General features: G+C 33.0%; 2 protein-coding genes across 3 annotated transcripts in view; both read left to right on the top strand.

The window, feature by feature from the left end:
* The first annotated feature begins 243 nt into the window (after window positions 1-243).
* The window catches only part of EPHA6 (EPH receptor A6), an 877,165-nt gene continuing 859,804 nt past the window's right edge, over window positions 244-17,604 (top strand). For both annotated transcript variants that reach the window (XM_054577406.1, XM_054577405.1), the window contains exon 1: window positions 244-625. In XM_054577406.1, coding sequence (XP_054433381.1) covers window positions 244-625 — 382 coding nt within the window. The remainder of the gene's footprint in view (window positions 626-17,604) is intronic.
* LOC129073618 (peptidyl-prolyl cis-trans isomerase D-like) overlaps window positions 6,377-17,604 on the top strand; it is a 57,642-nt gene continuing 46,414 nt past the window's right edge. The window contains 1 exon segment of the mRNA XM_054577253.1: window positions 6,377-6,381. Within this exon segment, the coding sequence (XP_054433228.1) occupies window positions 6,377-6,381 (5 nt within the window).

The raw sequence follows: 17,604 nt of genomic DNA, 5'->3' as shown, positions 1-17,604 counted from the left end.
GCGGCCCCAGCCTCGTCTCGCAGCTGCTGCGCCTTTCCCAGCTTTTGGCTCCGCAAGTGCCCACTTCAGTCTGGAGAGGCGCTCAGGTCGCCGCACCTGGTCGTCCATCCCCCATCCGTGCCGTGAGGCGTCCTCCCCCGCCCCTTGCTCCCCTCCCCCAAACCACAGCCCTAGCTCCTTCCTGCGCGCGCGCTCTCCCAGGCCCAAGTGAATAGTCCTCGCGCGAGCGGGACACGGTGGTGGATGCAATTCCGCTCGCCTACAGCTGCCAGGAGTTCCCTGGCGCCGCAGGCAGCGTCCTCCTCCGAAGCAGCTGAGCCTGCACCTGGGCAGCCTGGACCTTCCTGCCCTGACCTCGGGGCCTCGCGCGGGGGGCGCCCCGGGACACCCCCTGCGGGCCGGGTGGAGGAGGAAGAAGAGGAGGAAGAAGACGTGGACCAGGTTCCCTACCCTACACATAACACTTGGCTGCGCTGCTGCCACTTCTCTTTTAGGGGGAGAAGAGGAGAACCGGGGAGAGCCATGGGGGGCTGCGAAGTCCGGGAATTTCTTTTGCAATTAGGTTTCTTCTTGCCTCTGCTGGCAGTTTGGCCGGGAGACTGCAGTCACGTCTCCAACAACCAAGGTAAGGGACCGGGCGGAGAAGCAGGAGGGGGTGGGGGGAGGCGGACGATCTGAGGACCGGTGCATTGGTCGCCTCCTGCAGGTAACTTCGTCCCGGGATTGGCTTCTCCAGGCTCCCCCCACGAGGGTGTGCAGGATGTCCCCTCACCAGAGTGCCCTGTCCACAGTGCCTCGGACCGGCGACCGCACCGGCTGCGGTCCCTACTGTTTCTAAATGTCTTTAGAGGGATGCGTGAGGCTCAGCAGCAGTTGAGTCCCACCGCTGGCGGCAGCGGGACGGCTCTTCGCTGCGCCGCCTCTACAGGAGGCCAGTCTTCCTGACACACGCTTAATGGAGACTTCTGGCTCTGGGCGGCCGCTCCTAGCTGGGTCAGGTGTAGGGTCTCTCCTGCGCCTTCACGAGAGCAAATCGCTTCCGCTCTACCCTGTGACCGGATCCTAGCCTTTGCCTCCAGTAACTCTGACGCCCCCGTCTCGCCGCAGCCAGCCCCCATACCCCATCCAGACCCAGTGTGGACTTGTTTGAATCATTTCCTAGACCAGCTGCTCAGATATCTCTGTTTGTGGTTTCTCTTTTCTTGTGCTCACAAGGCGGTGGAGGGAGATAAGCGTTAAGTGTTAATATCCAAGTTGTGAATATCCTATTCCTAAAGTCCAGTCTCTTGTTAGATTTTTTTTTTGGGGGGGGGGAAGACTGTTTCGGTAGGTAAAGTGTTAAAAATGAAGGTGAATAATGTGTGGAGAGGGAAAGTCAGGTTTGCCGAATGGAAAGCACTTAGAATTTTTGAACATTTGTTCTTCTGTTAAAACAGTTTCTATGAGATTTAGCTCATGGGATTTCTGCTATGATTGTTTAAAGATCTAAAATAAATATCACCTGCAGTATCTAAGTTCTCTTACACTAAGCTGCAAACAACCATAAAAGTTTTCCAGCATGTACTTGTCTGGATGCTCTCGTTGGCAGTGTGATGACCACCCCTATATGTCACCTGTTATGTCGCACTTTTCTAAAGAATTCCAATGTAAAACTTCAGTTATAGTTACTATCTAACATATTAGGCCTCGGGATAATTTGCAGATATAAAAATGGAGGTCAGATGACATAAGAGTGTGCACTTTTTGTGTGAGGGTGAGAAACTTAAAAGACAAGGCAAGTAAAACAACGCAGCTTTCTTTTTGTTATACACCTATATGACCATTTAATTTTATTTAGAAATATGCAGATTCATTTGTTCTCATTTATACAATTTGTATTTTTGCCATGTTTTCCTAAATATTCCTTTTTTTATCTGCCAGATTGCAATTGCAAATGCATATGTAAATTTGAAAATCATACACAACCATATATGTATTTGAAGATATATTACATAATAAGTGTCCCATTATAATGCCACACTCTCCTATGGCAGCGTATACCTTCACACACATCCCTCATTTGTTTTTAAGAGCTACTGACATTCAATATTGAAGGGGTAGTTAACTTAATCTACTTATATAAAAAATAAATTATTAAAAATAAACATTTACTTGATCTTTTCATATTTTAAGGAGAGAAAAATATTTTGTAATAATTGGAAAGTCACATGTTTATACTGTACTCTGTGTTAGTATCTAGGGCTACTAATAGAAATGTATACTTTAACAGTCAAAAGTTTATTAGAATTATCTAAAAGTTTTTTCCATATAGTATATTCCCTCAGTCTACATTTATTTATTAATTAACTGCCTATGAAACACCAGGAACCACCGTAGGCCCTTGAGGATACTAGCATAAATAAATCACATATCTGAATCTGCAAATAACTAAGGGCCATTCTGTCAAAATTTGTCAAGTGTTAAAGTATGACCTTTCAGATATTCATGTTAAATTAAGGACATGGAAGAGTTACTTGTTAACCTTTTCCAGTAATTTTTATTTGTTTATCTATTTTGATTACTTTCCCATAGTTTTAAAACACACTTTATTTAAAATGTTTACCAAGTACGTACAATTCCTGGGTGTTTTTCATCAATTAGTTTAACTTAATGTTAGTAAAGACCTAAGCATTGCTCAGTTTACCCATCTGTCATAATAGGATCATTGAAGATAGTCTACCAAAACTCTTAAGTTGAGTTTCTATTAATACACTAAAAACACAGGCTATGCATAAGGTTACCTAAAGGGTAAGTTGGACAAAATTTAGAGGAGTTCTTCAAGAGAAGGTTAAAGAGATAAAGAGAAAGTGTGCTCAAATTGTTTCATTAGACATAAATGGTTGCTTATAAAGTGCTGTTACAGCCTAAGTCACAGTGATTAGAAATTATGCCTTATTATACCTTGGAATAACTTTCAAATACTGAAGTGATCACAGTAATGGTTAATAAAATATCAAACTTAAATATGTTATTCTTATGAATATTTTGGGCATATTTTCTTAATTTGTAGTCTTACAGATAATATGAATCAAAGTATAGCTTACGAGTTTTTAAACATTGAAAACATAGAGCTTTATGGAATTATAGTATGTATATAACATAGAAAGAATAATGCAAAATATAAATTAGATTTCTAATACACATTATAAATATCAGTAATATGATTAGTTAATCTCAAGGAAATGGTGTTCATTTTCCTAGTTGCTTTTCATCTTAAGAGTTAATGGAATTCATATTTTATTTTTAAAATGAGTTATTTTATGAATGCTAAAAAATTATTTTTTTGTTACTTGCCTTCTAATTAATGATATTAACAAAATAAAAATCTTAATGTTATTTATCCATTTTTACCAAATTATGTAAAACTCTTTGTGGTTAAAATGAATGGATTCACCTTCTTCCCCCCTCCTAGTTTTTCACACTTAGAATGGGTAAAATAATGATAATGACAAAAAAATGAACTACCTCATTTTTAACATCGTGCTTAGCATGTTGCTAAGAGTAACTTGACTATAGGAAGCAATCTTTTCTCTTGTCTTTTAACTGGCTGTGAAACTGTGCACTATACAGACGAAATAAATCAATTTGACTCTCTCTTTCTATTACCCAACCTCCTTGAATTGATCAGAAGGTAGAGTTGCTTCCTAGATCACGTATCAGTTTAGTAAGTGAAAACATGATTTGTGTTCACATTTCTCTTATTCTAATAATTTACCCTGTACTTAAGACCACAGTATTTATTAGGTGTTGGTAATTTTTATTTAACAGCAAATTTTGTCTTCTCAATTTCTGTAAACTTTTATACCTGTACTGACACTTAGTGAATATAAAACAAAATCTTGTTTCATATGTAAATAACCATGTATATCAATTATAGTGGTTAGTAGCCACCAGGGCTTTACTTATTCAAAGATTAGTTTGCTTTAGCAAGTAGTACTGTACAGCCTGAAAGACTTGGTGTGAATCTCAGGGCGTGGCTCATTTTCCAAAAATCATCAGTCAGATACTCAAGTAATTCATTAAATCAAAATATGGCTTGGATACAAGAACCTAGTTAAGTTCATTTTACTACCAATATGGTATGAGTTTATCTTTTTCCCCCCTGTTCCCAGGGAATTAAGTGACAAGTGAAACAAGCAAAACAGTAGTCTGACCTGTTAGTTTCATTGAATTTATTATTTTGGATGAAGTGAGTGTAAAAATCACTAAGTTGTATGTAAATATGGGTAAACATACCTGAGCAGAAAAATGCCTGCTTAATAAAATTCATAACCTAAAATTAGTTGAAGTGTTCTATTGTTCACAAACTATAAAAGTAAATATTCTAATGGTAATAGAAAGAAGGGAATTGAAATTTTTTTAGAAAGTTCAGGACTGACTTTTCCTGAGCATATTAAAAATTTTGTTAAATAAGGAAAACTGGATGATTTAAAGAGAATAATTCTAAAAGAATTTAACTTAGATAAAATTCATTTTCAGGGATAAACTAGTCATAGCTGTAAAGGTACAGGAGATTGTAGTTACATGCCTTCCTGTAACCGTAAATATAAAAGCAACCTGGAATATAATTTTATCACACATTTATAAATTGAAATAAGTCATTGTGTAATTAGTTGTTATGATTAGTATTTGAAGTAGAAAGATAAAGTGTCTAATCTGCATTGATCATTTAAGTGTTGTTCGTTCTGGGTTTGGGATATGACTATATCTGAAAACATTTTCTTCCACAAAAATTATACAGGTTTTTTAAGGATCTCTTCTTCAAACTAAAAATAACATGAATAAAACATTTGGATTTTCCTAAGAGGAAAAAATATGTATCTAATGGTACAAGACAAAAATAATGGTTAAATTACACCTTTTTACTCTTTTTGGATTTTTAAACTTTTAAATAAAGAATTTGTGTTATTTTATATTAAAAAGTTAGTATTAAGAAAAATATTAAAGTAGAATTTTTTTTGTATCTCCATTAATCATTACAAGTATAAACTACTTAACTACAAAGTCATCATAGATTTCTTATTCTCCTTCTACCAATCCTCTTTCCCTATCACGGGCATCATATCTCAATCATACTCTTTCTCTCTTCACACATATGAGTACTTCTAACTATATATTATTTCATTTGCCCTAAACAGTGAAAGAATAGATCCTGTTTTACACTGTATATCAACCAAACCCCTGCATTAATAGAAGTTTTTTCATTGTGTTCTTGACTCAACATTTCTTGAGAGTGTAAATATAGTGGAAATCAATACACATAGTTAAGTCAAAGTGGGTTGATTTTTTTTCCAGTGTACATTGTCAATCATGTAATCAAACTAAATTTATACATCTACAGTATTTTTTAATAAAAAATTGTATTATTTAAGTTGTGCAGCACATGTACTATATCAGCATTCTGATCAACTTGTAATTTCATTAAACTGAAATTTCTTTAAAAATGGGAATTATATTACTTCTGCTTTTGCCTTATTTTATTAAGTGTTGTTTTCCAGGATTTAATATTTGGATGATGGAGAAAAAAAGATAAGTAAGGTCAACATTGTCCATACCTACATGGTATTTATTTCTAGTAAGGAAGACTGACCAAAAACAGTAGGTAAAATAAAATGATAAAAATTCTTAGATGTTTTATGGAGGAAACAATAAAGGCATTGAGATAGAGAATAACAGGGAAGACCTTGTATTTTAAATGTGATGGTTGGAAAGACCTATCTGGGAAGGTGACATTTAATGTACATTCTCAGGAAACAGAAAGAGCTAATTGTAGAGGGAAGAAGTGCATTCCAGGTAGAGGGAACTGCCTGGGCAGTGACCTTGAAGGGAAATGAGCTTGATACATTTGAAGGACTGAGTTCAGTGTGACTGGATCTTATTGAACAAGGAAGAGTAGCATGTCAGTTGTGAGAGATAGTCAGGAACCATATCCCATGGAGAAAAGAATCCATAGTATGGAGTTGTATTTTAGTATTATCTAGGTAAAAGGGAAAGTTTTTGAGAGATTTTAACCAATTTTCATTTTAAGAGCATATGGCTAGTGAGCAAAGAAATTAGAAGATGGCAAAGGGTACAATTAGGAGCCTGCTGAGGTTGTTCAGGAGAGAGGTTATGGTGGGTTGGCCTAGAGCAGTAGAGATGTAGAGAAGATGGATTCGAGATATATTTTGGAGCTTTAACATATGGGATCATCTTATCTTTACAGAGAAATAAATGTAGATATTCAGCATCTAAATCATTTTTCCCAAAGGGCTCTATTAAAATTGCCATTACTCCCCATAAAAATGACCTTACTATATAATTTTTGTATAATTATTGGTAATAGGGCATAGGACGGATGGGGTAAGTTGTCCATTTTCCACTTTATTCAGCTCAGACTATGATTTAAAATACAATGTAATCTCCATAGTAAAGTTTTGTTATTTCAAACTCTTGTTTGAAATACTGTATATTTATTGGATGAAAAACTTGCAATTGGTTAATGCATTCCTGAACTGATAACTTTCCATGTATAGTTAGGTTTTGTTTCAGAGTGGATAATGGCACAAGTGGTTGGGGACATCATCACAAAGCCATATAGTAATCCAGAAGATTCTAGTTTTTAGGCTAACAAAGAGCAATATTTGGAAATTTGCCTCATGCATCAGTTTTATTCGTGTTTTCAGATATTTTCCATTAGTCTTTTTTCCTCAGCATTTGTTTAAATTAAAAGAAACATGTAAGAAACCCAGAGAATGAGATTTTTTGGGATAGATGATATTTTTGGTAACAAGGACAAGGGAAGAAACCATTAGATTTTCTATGAAATAACAGTAAACTGCATGTAATTTTAAAAATTTCTCCAACCAGTTAATTATTCATTACTTAGAGTTACCTTTAATAGTACTATAGGAATGAAATTATTAAATATATAGAAGCATAAAGTCCTAACTTAAACAACAGTCATATATACTTAGTGTACATTTAGCAAATTCATTCTTTGGATGCTTCATTCAAACCTTTCCAAATATTCTTAAATGTATATTTAAACAGTAAATCTTACTGTTTAGTCCTTAGAATGTTCTGGAAAATACTTTTATAGTTACTCTCTTTGATAAATATTGTATCTTCTTATGGGACATACAATTTTAGTGTTCAATAATAAATATTCTAAAACTGATGAAACCATTCTTTTAACAGATATTTACCGAAGGCCTATTTGATAGGAAGTATCCTGACTATATATAAGGATTCAAGGAGAACTTTCCCTCCTAGAATATATGATTCAATGAAGAGTTTCTGGGCTCCTTCCTATCTGACAAGAAAACTTTGCTGTTTTTTTTTAATTAGTACCAAAACCAATGAGAAAGACTTTGAAAGCACATTTGTTAAGTACAATATATAACAGTACTGGTGATCAACCCTCATAATATAAAGTATGTACTATTTATTAGAAAATAATGTCTACTATTTTGTTACATTTTATCTTAGAGTTAAAATAAGTCCCTCAAAAATCACATGTTAAGCACCTCCCTTGTGTTTGCTAGTTTCTTAGGCTACAATGATTATCATATAGTCTCTGTTCTTTAGAACCTCAGCCTGCTCTGTTGATGTTATTTGTCCTTGAATGATTGATGTTAACTGTTTAATTACTTGATTTTTATAAGATGACACTTCTATAGTAAATTAGGTTATGTGGGAGAGACATAAAGAAACTGTCAACCATTTTATGTTTTATTTGTAAAACTGAGTTTTCTAATGTTTTCTACATACATGGATATACATTCTATTTGATTCAGTGAACTGAAAACAAATATGTATTTTAAAAACATTCATGTGCCGAAAATAAGTATTTCACATATGAATGGCATTCTGTGGACTGATATGTAGAGTGAGTTTTTGTTTAAAGAATATCAGACTTGCTTATTCTGATTTGTTTAAGGGGTGTTAATTAAAAACAACAATTCATGTTAAAGGTATAAGTTTCCAGTATTAAAATACTAGCAAACATGTCTTTTAATTTAATGCCAGAAAAATACATTCAACTACTTTCCTAAGATGCTGTTGATTTTCTGGACATTGGCCTGTTTGATGACCTATATTTGGTGGATGTGATTGAAAACACATTGCTTTTTCTATTCCATTTCATAACTTTAGGAGTAAAAGTCATGCTTAACTTTTTAGGGTTATTTTTCTCTTTTTATTAAATTTATTGGGGTGACATTTGTTAATAAGATTATATAGATTTCAACTGTATATTTCTATGATACATGATCTATTGCCCTATGTGCCCACCATCCAAAGGCAAATCAATTTCCATCATTATATATTTGACCTCCTTTATCCTTTACTATTTTTTGAACCCCCTTTCCACGTGTTGGCACCTGGTACCCGACATACTGCTATCTGTGAGTTTTTATTTGTTTGTTTTTCTTGTTTGTTCATTTGTTGCTTTCAGTTTTGTATTCCACATATGAGTGAAATCATGGTCCTTCATTTTTATTGCCTGACTTACATTGCTTAGCATGGTATTCTCAAGGTCTATCCATGTGTTTGCATATGGCAGTAGTTCATCGTTTCTTATGGCTGAGTAATAATCCATTGTATATATGTACCACATCTTTATCCAATCATCTATTGAAGGACACTTTTGTTGTTTCCATGTTTTGGCCACCGTAAATAGTGCTTCAGTGAACATAGGGCTGTATATGTCCTTGCAAATAAATGTTTTCAGATTTTTTCAGGTAGATACTACCCAGAAGATGGGTTGCTGTGTCATATGGTAATTCTATTCCTAATTCTTTGAGGAACCTTTATACTATGTTTTTCCATAATGGCTGTACTAGTTTACATTCCCATGCACAATGAATGAGGGTTCCTTTTTTCCCACAATCTCTCCAACACTTGTTAATAGACATTTTAATAGGTGGAGATAGTATCTCATTGTATATTTGATTTGCATTTCCCTAATAGCTAGTGAAGTTGACTATCTTTTCATATATCTGTTTTCCATTTGTATGTCTTCTTGGGAGATGTGTCTGTTAGATCCTTGGCCATTTTTTAATTGGATTGTTTGTTTAGTGTTGACTTGTATGAGTTCTTTATATATTTTAGATGTTAACCCCTTGTTGGAGCTGCTGTTTTCAAATATACATCTTCTCCCATTTGGTTGGTTACCTTTTTGTTTTGTTGGCAGTTTCTTTTGCTTTGCAGAAACATTTTAGTTTGATGTAGTCCCAATTATTTATTTTTTTTGCCTTAAACCTCCCTTGTCTTTGTGATCAAATTCATAAAATCTTCTCTAAGACTAAGGTCCATAAGTTTAGTACCTATGTTTTTTCCATGTACTTTATTGTTTCAGGTGTTATAGTTAGGTGTTTGATCCATTTTGAATTAAATTTTTGTATGAGACAAACAGCAGTCTAACATCATCCTTTTGAAAGTGGCTTTCCAATTTTCCCACCACCATTTATTGAGCAGGCTTTTTTTCTCCATCGTACATGTTCTTGGCTCCTTTGTCAAAAGTTATTGAAGAAAAAAAATGTATGTACATCTGGTTTTATTTCTGGGATCTCAGTTGTGTTCCACTGGTCTGTTTGTTTCCACACTTGCTTTTTGATTACAGGAGATTCAAAATAACATCTCTTTAGAAACTTGATGGCTTAGGAGGTAGAAATAGCTAATTATTTTGCTCTTGTAATGCAAAGAATCTTTGTACATATCTAGAACTAATAAAAAGTAAGCACTGTATGTAAGTATTTATATATATAATGTATTTAATTAATTTACTAATAATAGTAATGATTCAGTTTGCCTGTACTATATTATGATATTTACATTTTGTGATACATGAGCACTGCAAAGAAAAACATGGTGTTATAGATAGCATGATATATTACATAAGGAAAATCACTTACTATTTTAAAAAAATCAATGTATGGAAATTTTCCTGGCTATGGTGATTATAATAGGCAAATTTAAAGGAAGTTAATAAAGAGTTATATTTTGTATGCTAGGAAACAAAAAGACCTTATGTTAGTATGTATTCTAATTAAGAATTATCTAAAATTAATTGAAATGATTGCCCCCAAATTTGAGTTAAATTATAAATTAAAGTCACCTTAATTTTTACTTTTAAAGACAGAAAATTTTTTCTTGTGTTGCTATAAGATGATATGTTAATATTGCTAAAGTTAATAAAAATTAAGTGTATAGTTAGTGAATTAAACTATGTAAAGGCCAATAAATAAGTTATTCTAGAACTTATTATCTCAGAACTCTGAAGTTTATATTTAAGTACAAAGAGATAGCTATAAACATACCAAAATGAAAGAAAAATAAGGATAAGAAAAAAGCTGAATTGTGGTACTATTTTAAAAATGAATCTATTTGGTGAAAGAATCAATCTTGTTATATATATCTGACAGTACTGTTGGTTAGGTCCCCTACTTTCTGCAGGTATAAAAATGTCCACTGATGACAAACAGTGTTAGCTCAAAATTTTTAAAAAGAAAACATCTAAAATTGCCTTCCGCTTTCCATCTTCCTCTGAAGTTAGAGTATACTCAGATAATATTTATCTTGTCAATGCAAGTAAAGATAATTGTAGTTGCTGTTAAGTGTAATGGGAAATAGCTGATCAAACTAGTAGAGAGCATTGAACAAAATCATGAGTTCTGTCAATATCTAAAATTAAAATCTGTAATTTGACCCAGTTGTTAACAGTATAATGCCTGGACCAAAAACAAACAAACAAACAAACAAAAAAAAAACCACACACACACATCTAAAACACAGAACAGAGTGTAATAGGAAAATTTTAGAATACTAGAACATTTAATGAGGAAAGTTCACTGTTACCTTGGCTATTTTATATGCTAAACTTAATGAGGGAGCAATCAGAAAGATATCTCAATTTTTAATCAGAAAAAGAAAAACAAAACTTCAGTAGTGTATATTGGTATAGCATATTGCTTAGCATGGTTTAAAGTAAAAATTAAGATGCTCTAATTTTATTGTTATATTCATGAGCCTGTATTAGTACAAAAATGAACCTGTAGTATAATAACTTACCATCTTAAAGTGTTATAGTATAATGACTTCATTTTATAGATTAGAAAAACTATAGGTCACCTATGTTATTAAAATAACAGTTTGGTAATTCGTTTAATAAAAATACATGTATAACGACCTTTATAATATTCACTATTTTATGGTCAGAAATCTATATATGTATGCATTGTGTTTTAGACTGTTCAAGAGCCCTTTTACCCAGCAATACAGAATTAAATTTAAAAATTATTTTAAAGGTTTTATTCTAAAGGTTTAATATGCTTTTTAAAGCTATGACATTTTTTCCTAAAAATGTTACTGAATTTTGGAATCAGATTAAATTTGTTAACCTCTTTCTATCATAAAGTTCTCATATTTTTTTCTTCATTGCAATGAAGCTATAGTTACTTTTGGGTTTTTTGTATGTTTATTTTTATTTTTATCATCTAGATATAAACAAGTGGTCCTTAATTTGTATGGGTTTTTCATATATAATTTCCTAGCATTCTAAAGCTACATAAATAGTAAATGCACATTTACCTATTTTTAAATAAAATCTATTTATATCTTCTGTGTTTTTTTCACTGTGCTTGACACAAGAAATTAAAAGGCAGTCCACTGTCTGGAATTTCTGAGAATCTTAGATTACAAATGAGGCTATTTATATGTTAGTGAATAATTAGACATTAATTTATATGTTGAAGCAATATGGATTTAGCTGTTTCTTATATAAATTCACATTTATGAACTATTGGTTACAGAGATGAAAAGATAAAAGTACTATTCTCAAGGACCTATGAATTGATATATGGAGACATGGAGAATAAATACTCATTCAATATACTGTCCATGACTTTGTGTGACTGCCAGAAATGAAATAAGATCTGGACACCCACTTCACCCCACTGCCAACTTTAGGACAATATAATGAAATATAGAAGAGATGTACATGACAGTTAAATACTACCAATATAGCAATGATAAAATTAAGGGAAATAATGTACAATTTTACAAACATATAAGAAACATAAGTTACCTGTGGGAAATGAAAATCAGTCTCTCATTTATCAGGGTACATCATCATTAATATATAAAAATAATAAGATAATTATAATGAATGACTCCTGCAGAGACCTCAATTTTTAAATTACTTTTAGTTATTCTGCACCTAAAGATTGAAATCTGTGTATAAATAAAACATAACTATCCAAGTGAACAATGTCTTAGGTTGAACATAGAACTTTTAAGGAAGTGGTATGACTTGGCTTTTTCATTAAAAATTTAATCATATCCTTTTTAAAAAGTTTATTTTTATTGAATTTATTGGAGTTACATTGGTAAATAAAATTTTATAGTTTTAAGGTGTGCAATTCTATAATACATCATAGATATATTGTATTGTGTTTTCACCACCCAAAGTCATGTCTCTTTCCATCACCATTTATCCCACCCTTTACCTTCACTTTTATCATATTCTTCAAGAAATATTACTTTTAATGATGGTGGCTTCTTTTAAAACTACTGATACAAAATCTAAATTTTAATGGATTATATGTTTTGTCTACTAATTTTCACTAATTTTTCATACTAATTTTCAGATTAAGGTAAAATTGACAATGCCTGTATGGTTTACATTATATGTTAGAGTTTAAAAATATTTCCATAGGTTCCTTGTCATCTTGTAACATTAGTTTCTTGTTTATTTTTATTCTCTTTTTTTCTAAATCTATTAAATATTTGTTTTTTTAGCAGTGTTTTATAACTAGAAATTGTTGATATTCTCTAATATTTATCTTGGAAAATTAGGTAAAATACTATTTGATAAGTCCTGTATTATGTGTTGAGAAATGTGCTGGTAGAAGCACATAGAGATAGAAAATATTGCCAGAACTTGGCATTTTTAAACAGAAAAAAACCAATAGCAGATTATCCATATTAGCTGTTGACATTTAAATTTGTGCATTTAGAATGTCAAAAAGCACTGAACCCTATCAATTTAGTTTCAAATATACTTTGAAAATAATTGTAGTTTAGTTACAATAATATACTTATTTTCAAACCATCATTTTTATGGTCCTCATCCTTCATCCAATATAAATATGTATTTTTTAAAATTGAAATAATTACAGATCTTTTGATAAATTGGACTTCAAATAATTGATTAAATTGAAATTACAGATCTGCCAATAAACCTAATGGATTGCTCATCTCTTTGTCTGCATCTAGATTTGTTGTTGTTATTATCATTATTATAATACCCTAATGCAGGCCATATTTCTAATTTATAAAAATAAATATATTTATAAGATATATTATGAATGTATTAATATTTCTCCTTTAATCATTATATAATACCTAGAATGTGGTCATTTATTCCTATCTCATAAAAGTTACTTTAATCCTATGCAAGACTGTATATCATAAGTCTTTCAAGTATTTTCTTCCACAACAAATGATTGCCGAGGCTGCCAGAATGTGACTTGTTGTCATACCTTACTAGACTGATTTTCTATATACCCCATCACAGACACACAGCACTTATTATGACATGGATCCTATTCTCCAAATGCATCACTAGCTTGGTTGGAAGTTCTTATTCTGATGTGGCACCAGATCTAGAAAGCTCATGTGACACCTACAAAACAAAGAGATAAAACCACTAATTTTCTCTCAAACATATTTGTCACATATATTTATTGTCCAAGTCCAAGATTATCTAGTTTGGTGAACTAACTTTCAGCTTCTGATTTTAAAGTTTGCCCTTAATTTTATTCTAGTACAGAAGTAGGGAATATTTTATGTGAATTGAATATTTTGAATTTATATCCTTTAGCTATTCTTAAATTGGAATGATTATGACTTCTGCTTTTCTTATAACTAAGCTCTTTATATACCACTTACACATGTCATGTTAATCCCAAGTATTTTCCCCAAGTTGTCTTTTAATATGTCTGTTACTATTTGGATATCACAATTGACTTTAGCCTCCAAATTTTCCCACTCATCATTTTTTCCCCCATCATGAGATTTACTTCTGAAGACTCATGCTCATGCACACATTGACTAATATAGGGTTGGGAAATAAAATTTCTCCAATCACTCTAATACTATTCTACTGATGATAAACTCCCTGCCAAAAAGTCAGTTGTGGAATTACAATGAATAGAACTATAGAACTCCTTTTGAATTGGGGTGCTTACCTTCAAATTAAAATTTATATCATTCCAATTACTTAACTAATGTTAATATGAACAAGAATGGCTGATACGTACCTAGTTATAGGTAGAAGAAAGGGAAATGTTTATTATTTGGAAAGGAGTCCACAAAAAAGCAGGTGCATGTGGCTTTACTGCAGGTATGACTTCATCTTAAATCTTCATACACACATACAATCTTATAATATTGTCTAACTCTAGGCAACTTCTCTTTGGGTGGAAAAGCTAGAAAGCAGTTGAAAGAGGGGGTAAGAACCTGAGTAAGAAGTAAGGCTGAGTCTCTAGCTGAGAGCAAGGAAGCTTGCTTCCCCAGCTATCATTTCTCAACACTGAATAGTTTTGAAGGAGTTTACAATTTCATGGAATGATGTCTATTGATTTTTTTCCTGGTTTATTTTCTTAGTTTTTTTTTTAATATGTAAAGAATCTGCACACCCAATTTACCTATTTTCTAGATACGTTAAGCTTCAGATTAATATATCATGCCTCAGGGGATGCTATGACAACAAATATTTCTTCTGAAGATGTAAAATATTCTAGAAGGCAATTAAGCAGAATGTTGAAAAATACTTACACACTTGAATCCATTAATTCCACTTTCATGAATTTAAATTCTAGGAAAATGGATAAAGATATGCCAATATTTACATGTAGGGATTTTCATCTCAGCTTACTTCTTAGAAATGATTAATTGAAATAAAAACAAATGCTCCCAAATAGAGAATCTTAGAAAGATAGATATTAACAGCTGAAAGAGACAGTCACAGACAGTAGATTCCTGGAAGTCTCAAACAGACTGCATACGGTCAGGCAGAGTTAACATCCAACATCATCACAGGCAAATCCAGAAAGAAAATACAGTGGTCTCATACCATAGAAGTTCACACCACAAAATAAGGAAATCAAGGCAGACCAATTTAAGAAGCAGAAGCAAAAAAGAAGAGTCTCACAAATAATAGTAAGACAAAGAAACACCCTCCAATCAAAGGGAAAGGAAAAATCCCCAAAAAGAGAACTAAATGAAATAGAGGCAAGTGTACTATCAAATATTGAGTTCCAAACAACAGTTTTAAGGAAACTCAGTGAGCTCAAGAGAGAATTACCAAAAACTACAGGGAAACTACAAGGAACTTACTGCAAAACTATATCAGCATGAAAAAGGACATAGAAACTATCAATAAGAGTCAAGAGGAGGGGAAGGTGATGGGAAAGTGAAGACAAATGTATTTGAACAAGAAAATAAAAAAGAAGGAAGAGGAAATGAAGAATATAATTTCTGAATTGAAGAACACAGTAGAAGGAATCAAAAGCAGGCAGAATGAAGCAGAGGAGCAAATCAGTGATCCAGAGGATACAGTAGAAAAAAGCTCCAGGAAAGAGCAAGAAAATGAAAAAAGACTCAAAAAGAGTGAAGAGGCATTTAGGGAAATGCAGGACAACCTGAAACATAATAATATCCATATAATAGGGATACCAGAAGGAAAAGAGGATGAGGAAGGGATAGAGAAGCTGTTTGAAAAAGGAATGATGGAAAACTTTCCTAATTGGAGGAGAGAAAAAGTCACGCAAGTCCAGGAAGCACAGAGGGTCCCATTCAAGAGGAACCCAATGAGGCCCACTCCAAGACACTTCATCATGAAAATGGCAAATATCAAAGACAAACAGAGAATCCTAAAGGCAGCAAGGGAGAAAGAGGTAGTAACATATAAGGGAACCCCGATACGGCTAGCAGCTGACTTCTCAACAGAAACACTCCAAGCCAGAAGGGAATGGCAAGAAATAGTCCAAGTCATGAAAAGCAAAGGCCTGCAACCACGACTGCTCTACCCAGCAAGGCTCTCAATTAAAATGGTAGGCAAAATGAATTTCCCAGACAAAAGAAGGCTAAAAGAATAGACCTCCACCAAACCAGCACTGCAAAATAGGCTAAAGGGACTGCTTTAAGATGAAGAAAAGAGTCTATGAATACCCAGTTCCTTTCATAGTTGCCATTACTTGATATTACCAATATGTTTTAATATGTATGTATTAATATGAATGTGACAATGATGTGTTATTTTAATTGTTCCTTTATATTTGTTGAAACTAAACCTGTTTTTATATATTTTTTGCCTATTTCTGTTTTTAAAAAGCTTTAAATGAATTTTTCATATTCTTTATCCATTTTTTGATTAAATGTTTGTAGAATTTTTTTCCCTAAAAACACCCCCAAAACTATTAATCCTTTTTTTAGATGTGTTGCAAATACTTCCCTATTCTATTACCTGTCCTTTAACTTTTTATATGTATATTGCTGTATCATCTTAAATGTTTAATATAGTCATATTGTCATTATTTTACTTTATAGCTTCTGGGTTTGAATATTTTACTTCAGGGTAAGAAAAATAATTTGTATTTTCTCCTAAAACTCCTTAGATTCTACATATTGATTTTTAACTCACCTGAATATTTCTTGTATAATGTGTTAAATAGGGCTCTATCTTTGTTTTATTTCAAGTAATAATTGTCCATGCACCTTATTTGTTGAATAAGCCTTATTTTCCCCATTGATTTGAAATATCAATTAAATCATATATATTACATTGTTAAATATATACATTTGTTTCTAGAATGCTCATTTTATTTTGTTGACCTACTTGATTATTTCTATGCTGGCGTCATGTTTTAATTGCTGAGACTTTATAATGGATTTAATTTTTTCAATGTTTTGTAATGGGTTTTGACATTTAAAAAAATAAATAAAATCAATCTGCATGTAAAGAAAAAAAGAAAGAAAGAAGGAACTCCTACCTTTTGTGACAACATGGATGAAACTGGAGAATAATAGGCTAAGTGAAATAAACCAGTTGATCAAAGGCAAATACCATATGATCTCACCTATAAGTGGAATCTATTCAACAAAAAAGCCTAATGAACAAAATAAACCACAGGCATGGAAACACGGAGCAGACTGAAAGTGACCAGAGGTGATGGGGAAGGCGGACAATGGTGGAAAGAAGAAGGGACTAAACAAAGAACATGTATAAATGACCCGTGGACATGGACAACAGAATGGGTATTGACTGTGGGAGAGAGGGACAGGGTGGGATCAGTGAAGGAGGGCAAGAGGGGAAAAACTGAGACAACTCTAATAGAATAAAGATGATTTAAAAATAAAAAATAAAAGAAAATCTTAGACAACTTCCTTTATTTGGAAAAGTTTCTTGAATGAGGACATGTATGTAGCATCAACAGGAGTCTCAAATTCCTCTGTTACCAGAGAGTGGAAAAACTTGTTTTGCTATTGAGAAAGAACATGAGTGATGACAGAGAGCAAGGA

Source organism: Pteronotus mesoamericanus, unplaced genomic scaffold (genome assembly GCF_021234165.1).
Source record: "Pteronotus mesoamericanus isolate MK-2021 breed Mesoamerican mustached bat unplaced genomic scaffold, CSHL_Meso_final contig_42, whole genome shotgun sequence".
Lineage (NCBI taxonomy): Eukaryota > Metazoa > Chordata > Mammalia > Chiroptera > Mormoopidae > Pteronotus > Pteronotus mesoamericanus.
Note: the sequence above shows the minus strand (reverse complement) of the source record. Positions and strands in the feature narration are given on the sequence as shown.